The sequence below is a fragment of the Apus apus genome, chromosome 1 (genome assembly GCF_020740795.1).
Source record: "Apus apus isolate bApuApu2 chromosome 1, bApuApu2.pri.cur, whole genome shotgun sequence".
In the NCBI taxonomy this organism is placed as follows: Eukaryota; Metazoa; Chordata; class Aves; order Apodiformes; family Apodidae; genus Apus; species Apus apus.
The window spans coordinates 1,175,245-1,201,846 of NC_067282.1; the positions used below are offsets into that span (position 1 = coordinate 1,175,245).

A 26,602-nucleotide genomic window follows, 5' to 3' on the forward strand; every position below is an offset into this window, starting at 1 on the left:
ACGTGCTGCTTCACTTCCCAGCAGATGGGATGGCACCAGGGAGGCTCGTCAGCATTAATTGGTGGTGGTGGTGGCAGCTGGGGCCATGCACAGCCCTGGAGCTGGACCAGCCTCAGCCCTGGTACCAGGGGGCTCTGGGAACAGGAGATGGGTGCCCTCTCCAGTTGGCCACACTCCGGGATGTCCCATCCCTCTATCCCACAGCAGGTCCCTGCTTCCTGCTTTGTTCCCAGCCACCTGAAGGAGAAGGGCTGTTGTTCCCAAAGCCCTACCTTTGGGGTGAAGGTGAGGGCCACCCCACAAAGGGCCTCCTGGCCCTGCAGAGCCAGGTTTAGGTGGAGGCGACGACGGAAAAATACAGGCCAAGCGTGGATGCAGGAGGTTTGGGGCCCAGCGCTGCTCAGGGACCCTTCTCCATCCGATGAGAGTCCCAGAAGCCGCCGTGGGGGTTTGTCCTTTCATTTCTCTGCCCCGCCCCCCCCCCCCCCCGCCCGTTGCAGCGGGAATAACCGCGGGGCTCTGAGCACTGGGAGCTGCGGAGCGGGGAGCGAAGGGATGAGGACACGGGAAGGGGATGAGGACACGGGAAGGGGATGAGGACACGGGAAGGGTGGGTGGGGACGGATCCTCCTCCTCCGCCCCTGGGAAGCTGGGGCTCTCCCGGTGGGAAGCGTGCCGCGATGGAGAGGCCAGGGCTTGGGGGAGGACTGAAGTTTTGGCTCAGAAGATGCCGGCTTGTTTCTAGGAGCAGGGGCGGGGCGGGCTCTGCTGCTCTGCACGTTAAGGAAAGTCACCGGTGCTTTTAAACCAGCCCCGAGGCTGGGGGGGCTGTGCTGCCCCGCTCCCTGCCCGCAGGCGGCTCGTCCTGCGCGCTCTGCACCTGGGATGCAAAGGAAGGAGCTGCTCTGCCATCAGAGGCCTCTGGCACCTCTAGCAAGACTTCTCGGGCAGCTTTTTTTTTCCTTCCGTCTCTCTTCGGGGGCCATCGCGCCACGTTCAGGGGCTGCAAGAGCTGACGCTGAGACCCGGCGGCGCCAGCGACCGCGTCCGGCTGCTGCCAGCGCCGCCGCAGCCCCTGCTGGCAAGAAGCAGGAGGTGTTTTCCAGCCTTCCAGTAGCTCATCCCTCCCCTCGGAGCTCCTGGTTGAAAAGAGGGTGCAGGAGGAGCTGGCGACATCCACGTGCAGCTCTCAAGGAGGACCCAAACCTTCCCCCCACCCCCTGGAGATCCCCCACGGACGAGCAGCCCACTCCCCATCTTCACTCACCCGCAGGCTGGGTCTCATTTTTTCGCTGCCTTTATTAGACTGTGGATGGTGCTCTTTGCTTTTTGTCCCTCCGAAAAAATGGATGTGGTTTGAGGGGTGTGTGTGTGGGGAGGGGAGCGGGTTTGCAGCAGCAGGGAGGCAGGGGAGGGCTGGAGGAGGATGAGGATGGTGGTTTTGGGATATCCCAGTCTCCTCATCAGGTGCAGGGATGAAGTGATCCAGGGCTCTGATGGCAGGAGCAGGCTGCTGGCACTGGCACTGCTGGTTGGTTTGTTTTTTTACTTAACGGTGTCTTGTTTGTAATTCTTGGTTTCATTTTGCTGGTGTCTCCAGGATCAGTTGGTGCCTCTGAGGGCCACACTCAGCAGCTGCCCCCTCCCCCTTCCCTCAACCTCTTGCTCGGTGCTGCCCAGTGCAGCACAATAAAACATCAGCTGCCCCTTGTCCCCTGCCCTCAGGGCCACCCTAAGGGATCATGTGTGTCCCCCTCAATCCCAAATCCCTGCTTCAAAGACCCTGACTTGGCTGCCAGGAATGGTCCCTGCTGCCCAGGGAGAGCTGCCCTTGTCCCCAGGTGATTCCCCACCTTCCCAAAAATCAAGATGGAACTCAAGATGCTCTGTGTCCCTCCCACAGGGACTGCTGCTGGGCTGGGGAAGCTGTGAGATTCCCGGGGCTGTTCGCAGCCCAATTCCTGGGGGTCTGGCCCCAATTCCCCAGGGGTTTAGCCCCATTTCTCCAGCTTGGCCAGATCCAGGGCACTGGCCTGAGGCTGGAAGGGGCTGAAAATCCTGCAGAGGTTTTTATCCTCCAACCTCTCTCCCCAGCATCCCAGTGCTTGCCTCCTGTGTCACTCCCCACTCTGGTGCTGGAGCCTCCCCCCCCCCAAAAAAAAAAAAAGCCCTTTACAAAGCAGCTTCAGAGCCAGGGATGCAAAAAATCATCAGCCATCTCCTCAAAAAAAGCTGTTTGGAGCAGCACCCACTCTCTCCCTCAGACCAAAATTCCAGGTATTTCTGCAGCCAGCTCCCCACACAGATTTGTTTTGGGGAACTGAGCTGGGACGCTGCGCCCTCCCCTCTGCCCACAGCCCCAGCAGCTCCCCAGGCCCTTGTTGGATGGGAATCAGGTTTTGGGGTGGGATATTTGGGGTCTCTGAAGCACGTGGGGGTTATTTAATGCAAAAGTCAGGGCTGGGAGCAGGGGTAGGTTTGGGGCTGGACCTTTGGCCCCAGGGTGAAATGGGCCGAGCAGGTTGTTTTTGGGAGGCTGAGGGTGGTTCGTGGTGGGTACCAAGCCAGGGGTGAGTTAAACCAGGCTGGGGAGGTGAAGGAGGCTGTGTTGGGGGGGGGTGATCTTTGGGTGGGTGGGTGGGGGAAACATCCTGTGGGGGTGTTAAAACCAGCAGGGCATCCACATGAAGGAGCCCAGGGCAGCACCAGTGGCTGCCCCTGCCAGCAGCCCCAGGGCCATCTGGTCCCCGGAGACCCGGTAGGGATCCTCGCGCACGATGACGTGGGTCACCCCGGGAGCTGCAAGGCAAAAAGGGGTTGAGATGGGGGACATCATCCTGGCACCTCCCTCCCCAGTGCCAACAGATGGGCTCTGCTTCCCCCAAAGGCTGCCACTGGTCTGGGATGGAGGGGACCCCCATTTTCAGCTGTCACCCGTGTCCCCAAACTGCAAAACCATCTCTTGGGGGATCTGCGTACTGAGGCAGGAGCTGTGACACTCCCCCCCAGGGAAGCATCCAACAAACATGGGGGAGGGATGGGGTGGAGCAGGATGAGGCCACCACCCCTGTGACACTGGATGGGGCCACCCACCTCCATACTGGTGGCCATAGTGGCCGGAGCTGATGTAGGCAGTCTGGTGGGAGTCGAGGGGCACCGTCTGGTAGTAGTCGTCGTCATAGGGGTCGTAGACATGCACCTGGGAGTGGTGGAAGCACAGTGTGAGGCTGGTGACCAGACCAGGGCCACCTGGTGGAGCCACAGCCCAGCCAGTGTGCCTGTGCCTCAGTTTCCCCCACGTGTGACAGGGGCACTGAATCACTTGGGATTCCCTGCGCTGCTGAAGGGGGACCTGGAGTGGCAGAAGTGCCAGAGGCAGCTCAAGCACCTGGCTCAGGTCACTGTAGCTGTGTCCCCTGTCACCCATGTCCCCATCACCTTAAAGTCTGCTCCTGTAACTGTGTCCCATCTCCTTAGCTGTGTTCCCTGTCACCTTAACTTTGGCCCCCATCACCCATGTCCCCATCACCTAAACTCTGCCCCCTGTCACCTTAACTCTGCCCCATCACCCCAACCATGTCCCCCCCAACCTTAACTTCTGCCCGTCATCTTAACTCTGCCTCTGTCACCCCCAGCCACTGAACGGGGCCACCCTTGGCTCTGTCATATTCTGTTGCTGGCATCACAAGTGCTCTATCCCTTTTCCTTGAATGGCTCTAGGAGCTTTACTCCCTGTATCCCCATGGGTGCAGGGTCTTGGTGGGCCACCCCAAGCTCAGCATCAGCCCTAAGGGGGGGGGACCTCAGGTTGGTGTCACTTCTACCCACATCCACCTGAAGCCCTTGCCAGGACAGTGCCCCTGATTTGGGGGATGGAGCCTCACCGGGGTGGATTTAGCCTCCAGCACAGCCATCTTCCAAGCACTGCAAATAAAACAGAGGGAGGTGGTTTTGGGGTGCACTGGGGGGGTGGGAATTGTCCCCAGGGGGCTGCCTGGCAGCTCTGCTGGACACACGTGTCCCCCTCGCTCCCCCTGGTGACATGGATGTGGCCATGGGGCTGGCACTGGGCTTTAATTCCCTGTCAGTCCATGCTGGGTTAATGGGATGGTACCCGAGGCCACAGGGATGGGCACAGGGATAAACACTCTCCCTGGGAACAGCCCTGGCTACACTAAGGGCAGGCAGGAAAATGGCACCTAAATTTGGGGGGGGTGGAAAGTGGGTAATGGATGAATTTCTATTTGTCAAGGGGGCCAAGCTCAACTGATCAAGCTCAGCTTGGCCACACTGAACATCTCCCCCTGCCTGAAGTGCAGCTGAAGGTTTCCCACTTTTTACATCTTTTATAAAAATCAGAGGTTTTCTTTTTCAGGGATGTCTTAATTTTTATTAAAATAAATGTATTAATTTTTAATAGAAACAAACCAAAGGGGAACAGTGCTAAAAGTGGGTGTTTCCCTCTGCTGGGCTGGGCCTTAAGCCAACAAGGACTTGACTTTCCCACTGTTTATCACCAAATCCCAATGAAAGCCCTTCCCAGTGATCCTCAGGCAGGCCCAGAGGTGCCTTCTCACCCAGGAGGGAAAACCACCCCCCAGGAAAGACCCACTGCTTAAAAATAGCTGCTTTTGGCTCTGAAATAGAATCAAAGATTCATCAAATGGTTTGGGTTGGAAAGGACCTAAAAGATCATCCAGTTCCAACCCCCCTGCATGGGCAGGGACCCCTCCCACCAGCCCAGGCTGCTCCAAGCCCCATCCAACCTGCCCTTCAACACTGCCAGGGATGGGGCAGCCACAGCTTCCCTGGGTTATTCAGCTGGGAACCCAAATCTCCACCTGTGCCAGCGGCAGGGGCTCTGCAGGGGGTTCAGCCACGGGTGGGAGTGGGACGGGGTTCTCCTGTGGCTGAGGCTCTTCCCAGGTTTGGGATAATTTGGATGGAAAAGCCGCCGAGGGGATTTCAGTTTGGCTTACACGGCGTCGTCCTGGCTCTCGGCACACAGGGTGGTCTTGGAGCCGTCCCGCAGCACCACGGTCAGCAGGCACTCCCGGCTCTTCCCCTCGGGAGGCTGCACGTCTGGAAAAGGGAAGGGGCAGGATCCAGCCTCAGAGAAGGAGACACGCCCCCCCACCCCGTCCCCACCCATGGATTCTCTCGGGAAAGGTCGAACTCCAAATTACCCCTGGCACGAGCAGCCCCGTGTGCCGCTGGTTAATTAAGACACTTGCTTGGGACACCATGTTCCTCATTAAGGTTTAATTTCAGCTTCGGCTCCACTTACAAGTCACCATCAGGCTCTCAAAGGTTAAAGGCCACCAGGAGCAAAGAGCTGACGAGCAGAAACCTCCACCCCCACGGCAGAAAGAAAGTGGGAAGGCAGAAAATTGGCAAAAATCTGATGGAGGCCACGAGGCTGAGCTGTGGCTGCTCGGAACGTGCCAGGTTGCAGCAAGGACCCCAGTTTCCTTGAAGCACGAGACTCTCACCCCTAGAACTGGATCACGAGCTTAAGCAGGAACAGAATCTTAGATCCATGAGGCTCGTGCATCTTTCCCCCACACTCCCAAGCTCGGCAGGACCCTCTGGTGAGGATAAACCTTGGGATTTGTGCTCCCACTGTGGCGTCCTGGCTTCACAGCCCAAGAAAAGGAGCTTTGTGTGGGGGCCGTGGGCCGAGCTGAGCTGGTGCTGCTGCTTTGTTCTCCTTGTTTGTGCGAGACGGCGCGGGATGAGTCAGGGCCGTGGGATTGTGTTTGGAACAAGCACAAGGCAGGAGGAGAGTTTCTCCTTCCTTCCCTGTGGAAAAGCAACAGGAGAGAAGATGCAACGTGCATCTCCTGGGGGACGGCCTGGTGCTGGCTGGGAGCTGGAAAGGGTACTCACCCCTTTTAGGGGTGGATTAGGCAGCCTGGGTGATTTTTGGGGGTATTACAGAATCACCAAGGCTGGAAAAGACCTTTAAGATCATCAAGTCCAGCCTACGACCGGCATTCTAGATGTGCACAAGCAGAGCATAATTTAAAAGGCTTGCAGCTCCATGGAGAGCCCAGCACGGGGTGGAGTTGGGGACAAGGGGCCTGGGGACATGGGGCTTTGCTCACCTCTGCACTCGCGGCCGGTGCGGACGTCCCGGCAGCTGTACTTGATGTGGATCCTGCCGTCCATGTCGCGCTGCGTCTCGTCGTGGTAGTAAACCAGGCTGCCATCCAGGTAGAGGACAAACCAGTTCCTCTTCCAGCGACGCAGGATGGAGCCTGGGAATGGGATGGGGAGGGGGTGAAGGACCCCAGTGAACCCAGCAGGATAAGAGCCAGCGTGCTCCCCAGACCAACGCCTTCCTGCAGATTTGCAGCCGGATCCCACCACCCCCTCCAAGAGCCGCTGCGTCCCCCAGGGCACCCGTGCCTGGGGTGAGCATCCGGGGCAGTGTGGCCAGGTGGTTTTCAATTAAAAGGTGCCAAAAAACACAAGCCATCAGGGCATCTTGGTGCTGCCCTGCTGAGCACACGGGACCGGATCCAGCCCCGGACGTGGAGCCGCGCGTCTGTTTTCATGGCAGAAGGTCCCTCTCCCTTACGTAAATCTGCGGGCAGCTCAGCTGCCATCTCCTCACTGCTGTGGATTAACCACCGGGCTCAGGGCCTGTCCCCCACCCCACACCTCCTCCTGGCACCCCATAGCCAAAACTTCTCTCCGGGGTCTTTATTTTGGGGAGGGCTCCCAGCCTGGGAAGCTGAAGGGTCGCACTTACTCTGCCGCCAAAGCCAACCGCTCTTCACCAGCGCCATGGCTGCGGGAAGGTTTTCTGGCCCTGCTGGCACGGGATAGATAACGAGGTTAAAATAGCAGCTCCTGCCTGGCCCGTGGCTTTTCCTCCACCTCTCACCTCCCCGTGGCTCCGGGAGTGAAGCGGGACAGGGATTCACCCTCCTCCTCCCTTTTTATTGGGGGGGTGAGTCAAGCGCGCGGGTTAATCGGGCTTAGACGTGGGATTTCGTCATCGGGGCAACGCGGCGATGGCAGGAGGAGCAACTCCAGCCACCTTCCTTTCTGCCTTTAATCTCATTGGGATTTAGGGATTATCATCCCGTGGAGGTAAGTGCAGAGATCTGGGCCGTGTATGAAAACGGGCACTAACTCCCCACAGCCCCGGTAACTTTCCACCACCGAGGGCGGCCACACTTGTTTGTTTTCCCTGCCTGGATGGAAATTAGTCCTTAATAAGGCCATGAAGTCATCGCTCCCCAGGTCCCCAAGCAGAGCCAACCCCCCTGGGGCCAGGCAGGAGCTGTGCCACACCCCCTCCCCATCCACCCATCAACCAGGGCCCCCAGCACCCTCACAGTGGGGGCTCAGCACCTCAGGATGGCCTTGAGGACCACTTGGCTGGTCCCCTCCTGGTCTGGGGGCACCTCGAGGCAGAGACCCCCACCCAGTACCTCTCTGCTGTAGTTCCTGCTTTATCCAGTGCCCCAATCCCTGGGGCATCTCCCTGGCACCCAGGTTGCCCTGATACCTGCGTCCCCCTGGTAACACACGTTGCCCTGGCACCCAGGTTGCCCTGGTACCTGCACCCCCCTGGAACCTGCACCCCCCTGGAACCTGCATCCCCCAGAACTCACAGCCCCAGGGCACCTACCTCCCCTGGCACCCTCACCCTCCTGTACTCACACCCCCCAGGCACCCCCATTCCCTGGGACCCCCATCCTTGTGGCATCCTCATCCCCTGTGTTCACAGTTCCCCTGGTACCCATATGCTGCCATCATCCTAGATGATCTTTAAGGTCCTTTCTACCCCAAACCATTCTATGATCACCCTGTACTCCTATCTCCTGGTACCCACAGCCCCTGGCATCGTTTCCCTGCACATTTTGGGGCACTCCCTTAATGCATCTCTCTAGTACCCAACATCCCTCAGCACTGCCATCCCCTGGTGTCCCCCCCCTTCCATCCCCTGGTACCCACATCCCCTGGAACTCCCATCCCTGGTATCCCAATCCCCTGGAACTCCCATCCCTCATATCCCAGTCCCCTGGAACTCCCATTCCCGGGTACCCACATCTGCTGGAACTCCTATCCCCTGGTATCCCAGTCCCCTGGAACTCCCATCCACTGGTACCCACATCCCCTGGTACCCACATGCCTTGGAAGTCCATCCCTGGTACCCAATCCCCTGGAACTCCCATCCTCGCACCCCCACATCCCCTGGTACCCACATCTCTGGTACTCCCATCCCTGATACCCACATCCCCTGCTTCCCCCCATCCTGCTCCCCCCATCCCTCGGTTACCCCGTGTCCCTTGTTACCCCGAGTCGTCCCCCCCCTCATTCCCTGATCCCCCCCTCATCCCTCGGCAGCCGCACCCCCCGGTCCAATCCCCCTCTCCGTGCTCCCCCAGCCCCCGGCGCGGTCCCGCGCATCCCTCACCGTGCGGAGGCGGCGCGGCGGGTCCCGCTGCGGGCAGCGCTGCGTTCCGCTCCCGCTGCCCTGCCCTGCCCGCTCCTGCCCGCACGGCTCGCCGGGAGCTGTAGTCCAGTCCCGGTAGGGGCGGGCAGGGTCGGCCCGGTGGGTTCGGCTGAGTCGGAGCGCCTTCATGTTCCTGTTCAGAGAGAGAATGTGGCTTTTTTTAGCAGTTTATCACCAAAACAAGCAGCTGCCCCGGGGGCCGGGCTGGTGCCACCAGTGATAGGATCATGAAGTCGTTTGGGTTGGAAAAAGGCTTTTTAAGGTCATCAAATCCAACCATTAATTGATGCCTGTGGTTGATGCAGCTGCGACCCACTGTGGAGTCAGGATCCAGCAGCTCCCAGCCCCACTGTCTTCCCCAGAGCCCCCCTTTTCCTCCAGAGATGGAGCAGCCTCTGAGCTGGGAGAACCTGGGCACTTGAGGGGGTCCAGAGTGGGACCACGAGGGCTGTAAATCCCCCATGTGTTGGTGGCAGTGACATGGGTGCCCTGGGAAGGGGCCCTGAGGCAGTGAGGGGATGCCCAGGGGTCTCCTGCCCCACACCAAGGTGGGACTGGAGGTGGGCACAGGGAGATGAGGTGCTTGAGGGATGTGGAATCCTTCTCTGGTGCTGGGAATGGGTCTGAGGAGGAGTTTAATACCGTGATAGCATCTAGTAATGGTATCCCACCTGGAGTTCTGTGTCCAGTTCTGGAGCCCCCAACATAAGAAGGACATGGAGCAAGTCCAGAGGAGGCCCTGGAGATGCTGGGAGGGCTGGAGCAGCTCTGCTCTGGAGCCAGGCTGGGAGAGTTGGGGTGTTGAGCCTGGAGAAGAGAAGGCTCCAGGGAGACCTGAGAGCACCTTCCAGGGCCTGAAGGGGCTCCAGGAAAGCTGGGGAGGGACCTGGGACAAGGGCAGGGAGGGATGGGAGCAGGGGGAAGGGTTTCCAGCTGGCAGAGGGAGCTGGAGCTGAGATGTGAGGGAGAAATTCTGGGCTGTGAGGGTGGGGAGAGCCTGGCCCAGGTTGCCCAGAGAAGCTGTGGCTGCCCCATCCCTGGCAGTGTTGAAGGGCAGGTTGGATGGGGCTTGGAGCAGCCTGGGCTGCTGGGAGGTGTCCCTGCCCATGCAGGGGGTTGGATCTAGATGATCTTTAAGGTCCCTTCCAACCCAAACCAGTCTGGGATTCTATGATGGGATCTTGCTGGACCGAGCATCGAGGTTGCTCCACCTATAGGAGCAGGAATGAGGGACAACCCTAATTTGAAGCACACAAGTGCTCAGGTGAGTTGGATTTCTGGGCACGGTTGAACAAGGTCTGACCTGGCTCCTCCTGCAGGGAACAGCAAAACTATTGTTGGCTCTGGAGAGAGGGGCTCGAGTTGCACCTCCACAAAGGCTGAAAGGTTGGAAGAGCTTCTGGAGTTGTCACTGCTTATCACTAGGGGGCTTCGACCCCCTCCAGACATCCCAGGCTTTGCAGACCTGTTGGGAGCAGAAAAGCATGGAGGTCAGGAGAGGAGGAGAGGCTGGGAAGCAGGCTGGCAATTCATGGAGCTGCAGTCCTTGGTCTCCAGCTTGTGCCAGGCAGATTTGGAAACTGTGGACTGGAGAATGTGGTGGGAAAACAGGAGATTTGAGTTATCCGGGGAGATCAATAGGCAAGATTCACCCAGCCCCTCTTACCCACTTCCCTTTTCCCACAGAATCAGGGCCAGCAAGGAGCAGCTCTGCAGGTTATGTCTGTATCTCTCCTTGCACACGTGCAGGGCATGCCCGGGTGTCACCTGCAGCAGGTAGGACCTGCCCGTGGGCAGGGATCTGCTTCCATCGAGGCCATCCTGTGGTGGGAGCCTGGAACCTCTCCCAGAACCTGTCCTGCTGCCCGAGGAAGGAAGCAGCACATTTCCTGCAGCTTGATCAGGCCCCAGACAACTCAGGGAGCTCAATCCCCGGCGGCCGGGTGGCCTGAGGCAGCTCAGAATACAAGTCAGGTTATTTATAGTCAAGGCTGGGCTGATAATAAAGATGTTTATTAACCAGCTGGCAGCCCTTAATGAAAAAAAACTCAAACCACAAACACCCTCCTCTATTCCAGCAGCCTTTAAAGCCCTTTCCTGTCCCCTCCCTCCCTCCCAGCACCGGCTTTACTGGGGTGAACACCAGAAGGAATTAAATTAATCCAGCAGCATGTAGGTTGATTACAAAAGAGTTAAATTGTGCTCACACAGACACACACACACACACACACGTCCCACCATGCTGGTGATGGGGCTGCAAAACATCCTGGTGGGACTAAATATGTCAGAGGTGCCCATTTGGAAATCGGGGGTTGGGCCCAAATGCTTTGTTCTGTGGTGAATCAATTAAAAAAAGTTCCCTCAGGAAGGGATTTAGGCTGGAATTTGGATTCACTCCGGGCCATGAGCTGGTGTTGGGCTGCCCCTCCGTAGCTGGATGTGACAGTTTGGGATAAATTGTTTTCCAAGCTTTTCTGCTGTGTTATTGTGGGCTCTGCCACAGGGATGGAATAATTTGTCTCCTTGACAGCCAAAGGGGAGTGAAATAAATAGATGCTCTGTTTGAAATGGTTTTCCTGGGGTTGAAAATCCAGGGCACTGCACTGCCAGGTCCTGCCCAGCTGGGGGATCAGAGAAGGTGATTCCAAGAAGGAGAAGAAGGAAATGACACAAACAACAATCAAAGAGCAGAAATAAACCCCCCAGGGAGCAAACATCAGCACACATGGCTGGGAGGGACAGGCTGAAATGGCAGGTGTCAGGCACTGCTGCCATTATGTCCCCAAAGTCATAGAATCATGGAATGCCAGGTTGGAAGGGACCTCAAGGACCATCTTCCAGGCACTACTCCAGTTGATCTGAGGTGGCTCAGCACCCTGGCAAGCTGAGGCTTCAAACTGCCCAATGTGGGAGAATCCACCACTTCCCTTGGGAGACTGTTCCAATGTTGGACTGTCCTGATGGGGAAACATTTCCCTCTTGTGCCAATGGGAATCTCCCCAGGAGCAACTTGTGCCCATCACCCCTTGTCTTTTCCATGGGACTCCTTGTAATCAGGGAGTCTCCATCTTCTTGGCAGCCCCCCTTTAAGGACTGGAACATGGTGAGAAGGTCTCCCTGAAGCCTTCTCTTCTCCAGGCTGAACAAGCCCAGTGTTCTCAGCCTCTCCTCATCTGGCAGGTCCCCCAGTCCTCTGATCATCCTTGTGGCCCTGCTCTGGACCCTCTCCAGCCTGTCCCACCCTTTTTGTAGAGCAGGGACCAAAACTGAAGGCAATACTCCAGGTGTGGTCTGACCAGTGCTGAGTAGAGCAGGATGATGACTTCTTGATCTCTGCTGGTGATGTCCTTGGTGATGCAGCCCAGCACCCTGGTGGTTTCTTTGCCCTGCAGCCCACTGGTCACTCATGGTGAGCCTGTTCTCCACCAAGACCCCAGGTCCCTTTCCACAGGGCTGCTCTCCAGCCAGGTGGATCCCAGTCTGAACTGCACTCCTGGGTTACATGTTCCCAGGTGCAAGAGCTCACACTTCTCCCTGTTGAGCTCCATGAGGCTCCTGCTGGCCCACTCCTCCAGCCTGTCCAGGTCATCCTGGAGGGTGGCTCATCCTTCTGCAGTGCCAGCCTCTCCACTCATCTTGGTGTCATCAGCAAACTTCATCAGGGTGCTCTTGATCCCACCATCCAGGTCACTTGTGCAGATGTCAAACAGCATCGGGCCCAATATGGATCCCTGGGGACCCCAAATTCCTTTGTTTTCCTCTCAGGAAGAACATGACTGCCATGGGATTTGGGAGCTGGTTTCTTTATTTTTTTTGCAAACTTTGGTGGTTTTCTTTTTGGCAGGTATGAGAAATTTGGAGCACACTGGGTGGAAACAGTGAGCTGAGGAGCCAGGAGGTGATTTCCAGCTGGTAAAGCTGTGCAGGTGGAAGAAGGGAGAAGATGGAATGTGGGAACAGACTCAGCCCCTCTCCCAGAGGAGCTAAATAATGGATTTCCCCTGGTTTTCCAGAGCAATCAGGTGCTGCTCAGTACAGGAGATGGACTTTGAAGCTTCCAGTTTGTTTTTCCTCCAGTTGGGCTCTGTCTGTGTCCCACCAAGGGGGGTTGTTCCAGCTAGAAGCTGTCACAGAGCAGTGGCTTGGTGCCTGGTGGAGGCCTCCACTGTCCCAGCCCAAAGCCTTGGGTTTTGGGTATGGAACTGAGGATTTTGGAAACCAGCATCTTCCCCAGAGGGTCTCCTGCTGTGGAGGCAGATGGGCAGAAGCTCAGGGAGTTTGGACTTGCTGTCCCCATGGTGGAACCCAAAGAGAGCTGTGGGTGAGGACAGCCCAACATTTTATTTTCTTTTCAAAGACAGGCTGGGAGAGTTGGGGTGTTCAGCCTGGAGAAGAGAAGGCTCCAGGGAGACCTGAGAGCACCTTCCAGGGCCTGAAGGGGCTCCAGGAAAGCTGGGGAGGGACTTTTCACCGGAGAGGGCAGTGACAGGACAAGGGGTGATGGGTTTAAATGGAAAGAGGGGAGATTTAGGTCAGATATCAGGAAGAAATTCTTCCCCATGAGGGCAGGAAGGCACTGGAACAGGTTGCCCAGGGAGGTTGTGGCTGCCCCCTCCCTGGAGGTGTTGAAGGGCAGGTTGGATGAGGCTTGTGCAGCCTGGGGTGGTGGGAGGTGTCCCTGCTCATGCAGGGGGGCTGGAACCTGATGGTCTTTAAGGTCACCTCCAACCCAAACCATTCTATGATTCTATGATCTGCCATTGGACAGATCAGTACTTGGCTTGCAGGGGGGGGATAACCCCACCCAGAGGGCTGGTAAAGAGCCCCCAAATTCCACTGGAGGCCCCTCTTACCATGCAACATTGGCCACTGCCAGGGCTGAGCAGGTCCCTTCGGTGCCACCAGCCTCCTCCTCCCTGAGGAAGAAACCTGTGAGGAGAAATGTTCTCCCAGCCATGGTTTTCACAACATCCCCTGCACCACCATGTGTCCCAGGGGTGAGGAACCCAAGGGAGCAGTTCAGGTATGAGCCTTGCACCCCCAGGACACCCCCATCCTCATTGCCTGAGGGGTCCTGGGCATCCATCATTTGGAAAATAAAACTGACAGCATGAATCTTCACAAAAGACACCCAGAATGTTTCAAACAGCAACAAATGTTGTGAGGGATTGAGGAGGGGAACATTCCCCTGTTGGTGTTAGTCCCTGGGTGAAGACCCATAGGAATTTTAGTTTTCCATCTCCCAGCCACCAGCACTTCCCCTCTTTCCCAAAAAAAATGCTCCTTTCCCGCCCTAAAACTCAGGTGCTGAGCTGAAGGGATGTAGTTTGCACCACCCCCCCCCCCAACTCACCCCATAGCTCTGGGTGTTGCTGGTCCTTCCTTCAAAGGTCTGATGTTGGATTTTTGGCTCCGTGTGGATTTTTCACGCCTGTTCCTGCCTGAAGAATTAAAAGCACTGACTTGTGGTCCCAATCCCGGAGCAGGGAGCCTTCCTCCTCCCTCCCAGGGAACCTTTCCTCCTCCCCTGACCCTGAGGCGAAGGGTTTGGGCTGGGCTGGGCACCACGAGTGGGAGGTGTGGTTGTTTTTCTTTTTTTTTTTTGGGGGGGGATGCAGCAGAACGGGCTGTTGGTGGGGAAAGGGGTGAGGGGCTGGTTTGGAGGGGTGAGGAGAGGGGCCAGGCCGTGGTGGGAGTCGGGGGGGGGATGCAAGGCCGGGCCTCGCTGCTCATCCCTCCTCTCCCGCGCAGACCTGGCGGCTGCAGGGACCCAGGGTCCATCTCCCGGAGGTGGGGCCAGGCCCTGGGGAGCCCTCGGAGCCCCGTTGGGCAGGTCCCGGGGGTGGGGGGCGTGCGGGGATCCCCGCCGCCTCCCCCCCCCCCCACCTCAGCCCTCACGGACTCCAACTCCCGCCGGGCCCCGCCGCACTACAACTCCCGGCATGCCTTGCTGCCGCGCCGCACTACACCTCCCGGCAGCCACCGCGCCGGGGCCCAGCCGCTTTTCTCTTCCCCCCCCCTCCCGCCCCTCCTTAAGGACTACATTACCCAGCGTGCCCCGCGGCGGGAGGCCGCCGCCGAGCCGCGCTGGCTGCGCGCGGGGCATGCTGGGAGCTGTAGTCCTGGCGCGGTAACGGTCCCGCTGGTGGTACCCCCCCCCCCCCTCCTTCTCCCAAGCCCCCTCCCCCACCGGCTGCGGGCAGAGGCAAGAGCTGCGGAGCGGGAGCGGGAGGAGGGGGATCCGCGGGGCGGGAGGATCCGCGGAGCAGGAGCTGCCGCCGCCGCACGGCACGGGGGACACCGCCGCAGGTGAGCGGGGGGGGGGGGACACCCCCGTGGGGGGAGGGGGGGACACGCGGGGTGTGTGAGGCGGCGGGTGACAGCGGGGGGGGGGGGGGGGCTGTGTGCGTGTGCGTGTGTGTGTGTGTGTGTGTGTGTCCTCGGCCCCCAGGGGACAAGGCCGGGGAGGGGGAGCATCCTCAGGGGCACGGGGGAAGGGGGGGGGTCTTTCCGTGGCTCTTCCACCCCGCGGGTGAGGGTCACGCGTGGGAGAAGAAGAGGAGTGTGTGTGTCCCCCCCCGGGAGGAGAGACCACCGCCCTGGGGAGGGCGAGATCGGCTCCGGAGCCTCTTCTTTCCCCCCCCCTCCCCACCAACCGAGCCCGTTTCTCCCCTCAGAACCTGCGGTTTCCCCACTCCCCCCCCCCCCCCCCCCCCCGTGCTCATTGCTCCCCCTCACAGCCCGTGGGGTGTGTGTGTGTGTGTCCCAGAACCTGGTGCCCCCCTCAGAGCCTGTTGCCCCCTCCCCAGAGCCTGTTGCCCCCTCAGAGCCCGTTTCCCCCCCCCCCCCCCATCCTCGGTGCCTTCAGCCCCACCGGGAAACCCAGCTCTGAAACCCTGAGGGGGGGGGGGGGGGCCCGGCCGTGTTTTGGGGGACCCCCAATTCCCCACCCTTTTTGGGGCGCCTGGGTGCAGGGAGAACCCGCCGAGGAGCCGCCGGGTTCCAAGTTTCTCCCTTCTCTCGGCGTGGAAAGGGGAAACGGAGCGACCCGGGTGGGTTTGTTGTTTTTTTCTCTCCTCCTTCCCCGCCTCAGCCCTGAGGAGATGATGGGGGGGGGGGGGGGGCACCCCCCCGAAATCTGTGCTTGGGGGGTGTGAAACGTCGCCTCTTCACGGCAAAAAAAAAAATACCCAGAGGGGCACGTGGGGGGATTGAGGACGGCGGGAGCCAGACCGGGAATATTAACGAGCCCGCCAGGAACTTGATGGGATAGGGAAGGGCCGAGTTGGGATCGTCTCCCCCCTGTCCCGCTCCCCCCCTTTTTTTTTTTTTTGGGGGGGGGGGGTTCAAAACCACCCAGGCTTGATGGAAGGGGGGGTGTTTGGGGGTGTCATTGTACAAACATCTGGAGGCTGGAAGCAGAGAGCCGAGGTTGCGACATGTAAGGTGGCTTTATTTCTCTCTTTCCCTCTTAAATTCTCATTTTTACCCAACAGGATTCAGTCTTTTCTCCCTCTTGCTAATAACTGCTCGAACACTTTGTTCTTGGCGCCGTGGTTTTCCGTGTGTTAGGGGTTAATCCTGCCAGAAAGCTGCTCGGCTTCAGTCCTTTACAGAAAGCAGAGGAGCCTTCAAGTATGGAAACGAAATAAATATTTGCTGTTGAAAAAAAACAAAACAAAACCAACCCCACAACATTTTGCACCGTGTTGGGATTTTGGAGGGATTTTTATTCCTTTCCCCCCCCCCCTCTTCTCCTCCTGTGTATGGTGATGATAAGCTTTCAGGTTATGGCTTGTGTTTCTGTAGACTTGAATTTCAGTCAAAAGGCATTAATTTAGTGCTGAATACTGTCAAATATAGAAAAATGAGCAGGTTGAGTGGTTGTTGGGTTTTTCCCCCCCCCCCCCTTTCCTGGACAAAGACACGTTGTACTAACCAGAAAGAAACCCCAAGTAATTCTATTTGTATTTTCATCAAAAATCTGATTTAAGGTGCAGTGGTGGGTTTATTCTTGCTGTTAAATAGTGATGGAGGAAGCTAAAGGTTTGGGTTTTTTTTATTTTTTTATTTTTTTTTTAAGGATTGTGAGTGATGGAAACATCTTTAGGGAAACATTTTGCTGGACTTGATTGCATCAACCGTGTGATTTAATGAAATGTTAACTGTGAAGTGGTTGTTGATTAGAACTCAAATTGAGGAGCGATGTTGAGCAATGTAAAGAGAAAGGAAATTAGTAGTAAGAGGCCAAATGCTTATTTATTTATATTTTTTTTAGTTCTTTCTGATTTTGATTTTTTAACTGTTTCATGGGTTCTCTTGACCTTTACGACCGAGTACACAAAACTCCCCCCCAAACCAACAACTGTCACCTATTTGTTCTTACTAGATGTGTGTGAGTATTAAAAAAGACTGCTAGCAGTATTTTTTGGATGAAATATGCATCAAATCTTGATGAAATTTTTGTTCTGGAAGTTATAAATATCAACTTACCTCGTTATGCATCTTAACTTGTTTTAACCAGAGTCAATGTTTATGTGTTTCAGGAGGGATTTCTCCCTCCTCCCCCCAAATGATGTGCTTGTAGTGGTCTTTAATTTCAGTGAACGTGTGATTAGTATTACAGATACTGTGGTTCAGATGTGTGGATTTTATTTTAATACTCTTGGGTTGATGAAAATTCCTGGCTGTTAGTAAAGACCCATTTTTTTTTTTTGGAATGGTTCCTTTGGAACAAAGGGATTGGGAGGGAAATGACTGTGTGCCAATAAGGTGTTTTGAATTTGTTTAGTAATGGGAAATATTGCTCGGCGTGAGAAACCTAAATGGTACCGTGAAGTGAAACCAAAATGCACCCCATCTTCCATCAGAATTAATGTGAAATAACTCTGGAATATGGTCATTCAGGGAGAACCTATTTTAAAGGTCCTTTCTGATCTTAGGTGATATTCATCTGTCAAATCCCTCATCAAATTCAAATTCAGTCTGCATTGCAGTAGGTGAACTATTTAGGGATTTTTCCAACCCCTCGTTGCAGTTCAGTTTTCATGCTCCCCTCAGTCAGAAACACTCACCACAGGGATAAGGGGAAAAGCCAGGAGGGAAAGGTGCTACTTCTGGTGCTCCTGAAAACGTTTCTCAGGTGAGTAAAAATGCTTGGGAGAAGCATTTCTGAGAAAGGCCTTCAGTACCTCAACTGGAAGCAAAATTGAAGTGATAATTAAATTGAGTCTAAACTTAATTATCTGTCTAGAAGAGCATGTGAACCTTGGTTTGGACACGTAGGTGCAAATTCAGCTGCTTTAGGGAAGTGTGTGTTTAATCCAGGTTAGTGTCCACTTTTGGGGAGTTTTCTAAGGTGACTGGTGTGAGATTGGCATCGATCTGCTTTTCTGGGAAGTGGGACATTGACAGCTGGGGGGGAGCTCCTGGGTCACCAAGTCCTACCCTCCACAAAAGCCAGCAACCATGGCAGAAACATAATTTAATCTTATTTTAAACCCAGGTGTTTTTCTGCTGCTGCTTGTGGGCAGAGGAGCTTTTCAGACCTTTTTTCCTCTGGTAGTTAGAAACCTCCACCTTCCCACCCAGGAATTTCCAGCTCTCCAGCAGTTGATGGCAGTGGATGAAGCTGTCAAAAGGGAAATGCACCTTTTATACCTTCCTTTCTGAGCTCACTCTTTCCTTCAGCCAGGGTTATGATCTTCGTTTGTCTTCCAGCCATGCCTTTTGGGCTTGATGGTATCTGCAGAGGCCCCCGTTTCCCTTTCCGCAGCACAAGTGCTTCGTGTACTTTCTGTTTCCTCTGCAATTCATAAAAGTCTCTCCTTAAACTGCCGCATTCTTCATGGTGCCTTTAGGTCCTGGATTAGCTCCCCTGGTGCTGGCAGATGTGTGGCTGCACCATCCTGCCCACGGCTGCCTTCTCCTTCGGTGGCTGTGGATGGTCCAGCACTGTCTCCTCACGCCCTGGAGGTGCTCAAGTTGATCCTTGTCACCAGGCGAGTGAGGTGCAATGTCCTGCCAATCTCCTCCCAACCCTGCAATGACAAAGAGGTATTTGAAGCATCCCCCTGGAGAGCTGTGTTGTTACACAGAATCACAGAGTCACCAAGGCTGGAAAAGACCTTTAAGATCATCAAGTCCAACCTATGACCAACACCACATCAGACAGACCATGGCACTAAGTGCCACATCCAGCCTGTCTTTGAACACTTCCAGGGATGGTGACTCCACCCCTGCCCTGGGCAGTCCATTCCAATGTCTGATCACTCTCTCCATGAGGAAGTGCCTCCTAATATCCAACCTAAACCTCCCCTGGTGCAGCTTCAGGCCAGGCCCTCTTGTCTTGTTGCTAGTTGCCTGGAAAAAGAGCCCAGCCCTCACCTGACTATAGCTTCCTTTCAGGTAGTTGAAAAGAGTGAGAAGGTCCCCCCTTGGGGGGAGGAGCAACTCTTGCATCTCATTCTGGGTGCAAAGGAGATAATTTTGGTACAGTGCCATCGTTGATTTCTTTGTGGGTGAGGTGGTGCCCCTGAGGAGAAGCTGGCTGTGAAGGAGAGTTTCATAACTACGCGCGTTGGGCTCATCTTTCTAACCAATTGGACTCCGTTCTGCTGCTTAAAATCCGTAAGTCATCATGTTCAATCCGTAGAAATATTTGATCCAAAATGACTGAATGAGAAGAGTGCTTTTGTTGGATTCCTGGGTACTTTTCCAAACTCTATAATCAGTGTCTTTTTGCTGATTCCCAGTGCGAGTCGATCGGTCCCGTCAGATGTCACTGAATTCCTCTCTGTCTTTGTGCAATTCTTCAATAAACAGATGAAGACTTTTGTTTCAGTGACAATAAATAAACTCCACCTGGCCATTTTTTACCTGTGGATGGCCTTTTAACTCTGAATTAAAAAATAGTGGCTCTGAATCTGTCAATTTTTCGAACTGGGAATAAATTCTCAAGAATTATTTCTGTGTGACTCGACTACCTGCCAGTTGAACAGATCCTGCTCTCCAGAGGTGTCTAAATTGTGTTGCCTTCTTGTTCCATCCACTCAGCGGAGTCCTTCTGTTCCTGTTTTGGCATTTAAAATATTGATATCACTAAATATGAGAGGAAAATGTCAGTGGCAGTGGAATGTTTATTTATGAAAAATTCATGTAAACTCCATTTCTTGAGGAAATAAGGATGATGGGATCACACTGTCTACCTGCCCACCAGTGATTTTGCACTTTGATCCAGGTTATATATATTTTTAAAGATGTGAGAAAGTTGACTGGGGGGCAGTCAGATTTTGTTTTGTTGATTTTGGAACCAGGTGTCTAGGACTTGTATTTGGTGTTGCTCTCATGTATCATAGAATGGTTTGGAAGGGACCTAAAGGATCCTCAGGTTCCAACCCCCCTGCATGGGCAGGGACACCTCCCACCACCCCAGGCTGCACAAGCCCCATCCAACCTGCCCTTCAACACTGCCAGGGATGGGGCAGCCACAGCTTCCCTGGGCAACCTGGGCCAGGCTCTCCCCACCCTCACAGCCCAGAATTTCTCCCTCACATCTCAGCTCCAGCTCCCTCTGCCAGCTGGAAACCCTTCCCCCTGCTCCCAGCCCTCCCTGCCCTTGTCCCAAGCCCCTCCCCAGCTTTCCTGGAGCCCCTTCAGGCCCTGGAAGGTGCTCTCAGGTCTCCCTGGAGCCTTCTCTTGCTTTGCTTTGTTGGGCGGATAATTTTGCTGTAGGATTTTATGTTGATTTACTTGTTGGTTTCAATCAGTAGCACCAGAAAGAGCTGTGAATGTCCAGGGTTCCCTTTTGCTGGTGTGCTTTGCCATGGGCATCTGAGGCATCAATCCCAGATCCACAATGAAGATCCCAGTCAGGGAAGATGCAGCTGTTAAGGTATATCCAGGGCTTGATCTTCTGAAATCTGTGGAAGCTCCTGAGTATGCAGCAACTTTTTGAGAACCAGGCTATTTTCTTTTCTTGGTTTTCAAACAGGAACACGAATCCACAAATCTGAGCCATTTCTAGATAGATTTTAAATATGTAACTTCACTTGTACCTGAGCATTTTGTTATTGATATGTTTTTCTGAAATCTTTGTCAATATCTCTCAGTCTGAATGCAGATGACATGGTTCATCATGCTTAGTTTGCAAGAAACCTTTTATTTCTTCCCTCTTTCCTGTTGGAGCCCTGCAGAGAAATGAAGATGATGATGATGATATTAGTGGTATAATGCTTTATTTTTCAAACATTTGTACAGGCAGTGAGGTTCTGTTGAGGATGGCAGAGACACATTGGTTTCCTCACAGCATGAGTAAGACCTGAATAGTCTTTTAAAAGTTCTCCTGAGTTTTCTTTACTGTGGATGTGCTGAAATCCCTGAGCACTGCAAAGGAATTTTGAGTGAGTGTGTGCTTTCTGGGAGGAAAAAAATGTGGACCTGTTGACACTCTCTAGCAAACATTTAGGAGGTTATCACCACAGGATTTATAAAAGCTGAAACAACATGACCCTGTCCTCTGCTGGAGATGCTGTTTGGTATTTGGCTGGATTTTTTCCTGTCTTTCCTTCCTCTCCTTCAGTTAAACACTCACCTGGAAGACTGGAAGGTGGGAAAATTAAAAGTCAGAGCAGAAAAATGGGGGGTTTACCATCACCTTCAGGCAATCATGTTCTCAACAGGAAGATTCATGCTGAAGTGTATTTGTAGGCTGAACATTTTTGCCTTCCTTGTCTTACTAAGGGTTAGAGATTTGGGGGGATTACTGAAGGCAAGCTTAGAGTATTTTATGAGAGAAAAAGTACTAAACTGGCAAGAAAATAATAAATGCCATCGTGCCTGCCAGGCATGTCTAATTCTTTGATAAAATGGATCAAGATTGCAGACAGCAGCAAAAGTTAAAATAGACCATAATATCTTAGGTTCTGCAGTGGTTCTTTTCTTGTCTCTAATTTGCTGTTGAGCTTAATCAAAAAGATCTGACTCTTTTATGGCATCAGACACTTCAGTTTATCTGCCAGGAATTAAAGCCTGGGGTTTGAGCTTTTGCTTTTTTTGGCATTAGATACCCAGCTCTCTAAATTTGATACCGTGTGGATTTTATCACTTTGATGTTGGAAATACATCCTGAAGACTAGGGAGAAGTTTTGAGCACAGTCTGCTTTTGTCCCTGTTTTCCTTCCAGTGCTTTATACTTGATTTTGTAGACAATGGCAACTTGCCTTTTTAATGGCTAGGGGGGTTTATAGGGTTATTCTTCACAAACTTCTAAGACTCTCCACGGTCCCAACAGATAAATCTGTTCCTGTTCTGTGGGTTGTCCTATTCAATGCAAGACTTTGGACTGAATGGCATTCTGTGTGTGCATGTGTATATATTTTGTGGGTTTTTTGTGTTTTGTTTTTTTTTTTCCTTTGAGACACCTTGTTTTGCATCATTGACAAGACAGAGTTGATAGAATCCCAGACTGGTTTGGGTTGGAAGGGACCTTAAAGATCATCAAGTTCCAAACCCCCTACATCAGCAGGGACATCTCCCACTAGGCCAGGTTGCTCCAAGCCCCATCCAACCTGGATGAACTTGAAGGTGATCTCTGGAAAATGACTTGTTTAGATGTGTGTTACTTGGCTTAACTTGTTTCTAGGGATACTTGATCCTAACTGAAAGAAGTCTCCAAGCATGTTTGATCTTCTGCCACTTAGGAGGACAAAGTAAGATTGCTCATGACAGTTGCTGATTATTTTTCAACCAAGGTAAATGTGGTGTCTATCTGGACAGACAGGCTCTAAGGACTTATCCCCATTGGAAAGTATTTTGAATTAAGCTTGTGAGCATTTTAAGTGCAATTACTTTGGAACATGTCCCCATATAAACATTTATTCTATAGTAGTTTATTCTGCAAATAATTTTCTTCGGTTACTTGTGCATGTCAGAACCTGATGAAACATTTCATGGCTTTTGCAAAAACTACAGCATTCCACATATTTTTCAGCTTCAGTGTTGTGTGGCAGCTAGAATAAGATTTCCAGTTGTTCTTGTGGTTGGTTGGAGGAGGGTCTGATGCCTGCTCCAGTCTTGTTCTTGAGAGCTGAAGCCAGACTGAGGGTGGTCACTTGGCCATGAGGGCAGTGCATCACCTAAATGCTCTCCTTTTGGTCATCCTTGCCTCTTATCATGCTGCAAGTGAGAGGTGAAACCAAGGCAAGGAAAACTGGTTCAACCTCAGTTTTGCTCTTTGTTTGGCTTGTATTCACAGCAGAACTTTCCAAGTCTTAAAATGTAGTACCATCAATTTGAGAAATGGCTTTTCTTTACTGTAGCACATGAATCCCCATCTGCTGAACTCTCCTGTGTAGCTGAGTCTTCAGAGTATGGACTGATCTCTTTTGGAAGCTCAATAAAATACTGCTTTCCATTTGAATTTTTTCACTGTCTGTATATAACACAAAAACAAACGAACTGAAGTTGTGGAGAGGATGATTGGGTAGGGTTGGCTACTTCTGTGGTAGCAGCCTTCTGCTGTGGGCTCAGTAGATAAATGTGGTATCGTATCTGTTCTCATCTGAGTTTCAGCTTTTCTTTCTTAATTCCTGGAGTCTGGTTTTACGTGTTTGATTGTTAGCATTACCATCAAGAAATAACATCTTAAATGGCTTTAAGCTTTGTAAAATGCCTTTGGAGTGTTTTACACAGATTGGTATTATCTAGAGGTTTTGCTGGCTTGTAATTCAAAGCCCTCATCTTATGTTGCAACCAAATTCTGAAGAAAAGGCACAAAAACCTCAGACTTCTTAGTTGCTTTTGCATTGCCATTTCATGAATCATATTATCACAGAACGGTTTGGGTTGGAAGGGACCTTAAAGATCAATTAGTTCCAACCCCTGCCATGGGCAGGGACAACTCCCACTAGACCAAGTTGCTCTAAATCTCCCCTCTTTCAGTTTGAAAGTTTGAAACCACAGATCCTTAGAGTCTCCCTGGAAAAGGAGTTTAATGACTCTTTAATTTGGGTTGCTGTTTACCTTCTACCAGGACAGTCAGTCTTAGTTTGAAGATACCAAGTCATGAAGAATCCACCACTTCTCTCAATATATTTTCAGGAATTGATTGCTCTCTCTGATTAAAAAATTGAGGTCTAATTTGAATTAGTTTCCAACTGTTGCTTCCAAAACCCTTTTCTTGTATAAAATATCAGCCTTCCAGTATCTGAAAGGGCTCCAGGAAAGCTGGGAGGGACTTGGGTCAAGGGCAGGGAGGGATGGGAGCAGGGGGAAGGGTTTCCAGCTGGCAGATGGAGCTGGAGCTGAGATGTGAGGGAGAAATTCTGGGCTGTGAGGGTGGGGAGAGCCTGGCCCAGGTTGCCCAGGGAAGCTGTGGCTGCCCCATCCCTGGCAGTGTTGAAGGGCAGGTTGGATGAGGCTTGTGCAGCCTGGGCTGGTGGGAGGTGTCCCTGCCCATGCAGGGGGGGTTGGGTGGATCTAGATGATCTTTAAGGTCCCTTCCAACCCAAACCAGTCTGGGATTGTGTGTGGGTTGTGTTTCAGGGTCTCTGGCTTTCAGATTTTCTCTCCTAGCTGTATTACCTTGCATTTGGTTGCATTGAAATCTACTTTGAGTGGCCTTTGCAGTCTAAATGGCTGTGTCTGGCTGGCCTGTCCTCTTCATCTGTCCTCCATTCACAAATCTTGTCTGTGATGATACTCATTTTCAGATCTATAGTGGTTTCTTGAGTCGTACCGGGCTCCGTACCAAGCCCAGCAGAACCCAACCACAGCTGACTTTGTTGACAGTGATTTTCCACGGGTGACTGCTTTAAGTCATCTGTCAGTTGGCCAACTCAGAATGCATTTAAAGGGCTTTGTTGGCATAGCAGAGTGGTAATTTTTTAATCAAGGTGTCATGCTTAACAAGAGTTTGTCTGTTACATTGCAGGAGTTACCTTTGCCAACCTGATTTTTAATCTCATCTAGGAATGAAATCAGCTTTGTTTGACAATTCCTACTTTCCATAACATTCTGTTCACTGTCATTAATTCAGTTCTTGTCCTTTTAAAATCTGCATCAAATCTGATGGAGTTTTCCCTTATTCTGTGCAGAGCTGACGTCTGGCTGGTTGCTAGTTACTTGAGTCACCTTTTTGCTCTCTCCTGATGTTGCATGTTAGAAATGCTAATCTTCCAGATTTTCTCCTGCATTCCAAAAGGTGTTGAAAATCAAACCTTGGTGTTTCAGAAATGTTTGGACTCTTTGGAGGACTCTTTGCGGATTTTCAGGTTCAACAACTGATCCTCTCAGGTACCTTGTCTTACTGAAAAGCAGAACTGGAGAGCTCAGGAGATTCTCCAGACCATTCCCCTCCTTAAGGCAAGATGATCTTGGACTTGAAGATCTTAGAGGTCTTTTCCAGCCTTAGTGATTCTATAAAGTGTCTCTAGAGCCTCCCTGACAAACATGCTTCTAATTTTTCCTTAAAATCTCCCAGTTTAGATGGTACCCAGCCTCCTTATGTAGCTGCCAGTGGGTGATTAACCCATTTAGTTAAAAATTTTTCCTGTATCTTGTATCTCTGGCAAATTAAGATGCTTCAGAGGATGTGCAGAATAACCCATGCCCTTGTCTCTCTTGTCCCTGATGGGAGCATGTTAAGTTCCCCTTCAGTTTTCTCTCCTCTAGGCTGAACAAGGTCCTTTAACCTGTTCTGGTGGATCATATTATTTCTAAATCTCTTTATTATTTTTGCTTCTTCCCTCTGTGCTCTGATTTGTTTGCTCCCCTCTGTACACAGACTTGGTGTGTCTCCATGGCCTTTTCAACATTGTACAAGATGAATTAATACTATTTTCCACGTGGCACTCTATTAAAACAAGCTTTTTATTTTTTTCACTGAGTCTCACCAGGCAGTTTTGGTTTCACACTGTTTGTTCTCAATGCTTCAATGTTTTTTCATTTTTTGCTTCATCTTGTACTTGCTTTTCTACAGGTTGCTCAATAACTTTTCCAGTATCTTCCCATGGATTGCAAGGGGAGTTAAATCTTGGATTTGCTCTAGAAGCTTTTCTGAACTCTACTCTGTAGCTGTTTCCTTTTTGATCCCAAAAGCACTTTGAAACTTTGTGAGTGAATGTAAGTGGATCATCTATATGCAAATTCCATAATTTTTCCTCTGCTAAGTTACATTTGTGAAAAATCAGCATCTTAAGTGATGCCTATTTTCATTATGTTGATATTTCATTAGGATGATAACTAGAAAGTACAAACGTCATACAAGTTAAAATCAATTATTTAAATCAAGACATTTTACACTCTTGATTGAATTACTAGACTTAGATATATTTAAATGCAAGTCTGTTCCTTTTCTCCTCTGCTAGGACTTCCAGTCCAGTGATTACTGCAGCTTTATTGGTTGTAATGAGGCCCAAAATAGTTGCTTTGTGTTATAAATTGTTGTTTTTGGAAACTAATCCCTCATAATCACTTACTGTATGAGAGTTGCTGGACTCCTTCTGTCTCCTCTGTAACCCCACATATTTTTTTTCCCCCCTATGGAGCCAGGTACCTTGCTCCCTGTCTTGGTGCTTTCCAGAACCTCCTCCTGGGCTTCACCCATTACAACACACGGAATTACTGTGGAGTTGTCCTGGAAATTCAGTTCTTTGGTGGTAGTGACAATTGTCAAAGAGGTGATCCTGGTTTTCCCTTCTTTGGAGGGGTATGGAAGCCATCGCTTCCCTTTTGGATCTGCACACCCTCAAACTTCACAATTTTCAAATCCAGTCACACACTCATCACCCCAGGTTTCATTTCTTTTCCTTCTTGGCAGTCAGGATTTTATTTGTTCCTGCTTGTTATCCAGACTCCTTGCACCCATACCTAGAAACAGAAAATTCATTTTCTTTATGGATGCTCTTGTCTGACTTTGAACCTCATTTGCCCTTCTGAGTGTCCTTCTCCTGTGTTTAGCTTATTCCTTTCCTGGATGCATCAGCAGTTTCATCTGGGAAGGTGTCTTATTAGTAGGAAAGATGCTGGCTCTGCAATTCAAGATCTCTGTTCCATGCAATATTGTTCCATCACTCAAATCCAAATATTCTCATCAGTCCTGCAGCCTTGTTCAGTTTGCCCACCTTTTTT

At 52.3% G+C, this 26,602-nt stretch overlaps 2 protein-coding genes across 6 annotated transcripts in view; one reads left to right on the plus strand and one right to left on the minus strand.

The window, feature by feature from the left end:
* Positions 1 to 2,356: 2,356 nt before the first annotated feature.
* PLEKHB1 (pleckstrin homology domain containing B1) lies at positions 2,357 to 8,475 on the minus strand. Of its 2 annotated transcripts, none has more exons than XM_051608805.1 (7): positions 8,435 to 8,475; positions 6,758 to 6,817; positions 6,108 to 6,260; positions 4,980 to 5,082; positions 3,885 to 3,924; positions 3,094 to 3,199; positions 2,357 to 2,799 (listed from the first exon to the last, which is right to left on the minus strand). In XM_051608805.1, exons 2-7 carry the CDS (start codon positions 6,792 to 6,794, stop codon positions 2,663 to 2,665), a joined length of 576 nt encoding a protein of 191 aa, XP_051464765.1. In that variant the 5' UTR covers positions 6,795 to 6,817; positions 8,435 to 8,475; the 3' UTR covers positions 2,357 to 2,662. The 2 variants fall into 2 exon arrangements, with proteins under 2 accessions (XP_051464765.1, XP_051464764.1); XM_051608804.1 differs by having other exon boundaries at positions 6,758 to 6,820.
* A 6,189-nt stretch (positions 8,476 to 14,664) lies between these two features.
* Positions 14,665 to 26,602, plus strand: part of FAM168A (family with sequence similarity 168 member A) — a 227,080-nt gene continuing 215,142 nt past the window's right edge. For 3 of the 4 annotated variants that reach the window (XM_051608793.1, XM_051608796.1, XM_051608794.1), the window contains exon 1: positions 14,665 to 14,782. The gene's annotated coding sequence lies outside the window, so the exon portion shown is untranslated. Of the gene's footprint in view, positions 14,783 to 15,887; positions 15,915 to 26,602 lie in introns of those variants that run through there. The other variant, XM_051608795.1, reaches the window with a different exon arrangement.

Bases quoted from the DNA above. Each gene is read 5' to 3' on its own strand.
- PLEKHB1 (XM_051608805.1), bottom strand. From the start codon at position 6,794: ATGGCGCTGGTGAAGAGCGGTTGGCTTTGGCGGCAGA. The intron at 6,261-6,757 runs GTAAGTGCGACC...TCCCATTCCCAG, and splicing joins CGGTTGGCTTTGGCGGCAGA to GCTCCATCCTGCGTCGCTGG. The intron at 2,800-3,093 runs GTGGGTGGCCCC...TTTGCCTTGCAG, and splicing joins CTATGGCCACCAGTATGGAG to CTCCCGGGGTGACCCACGTC.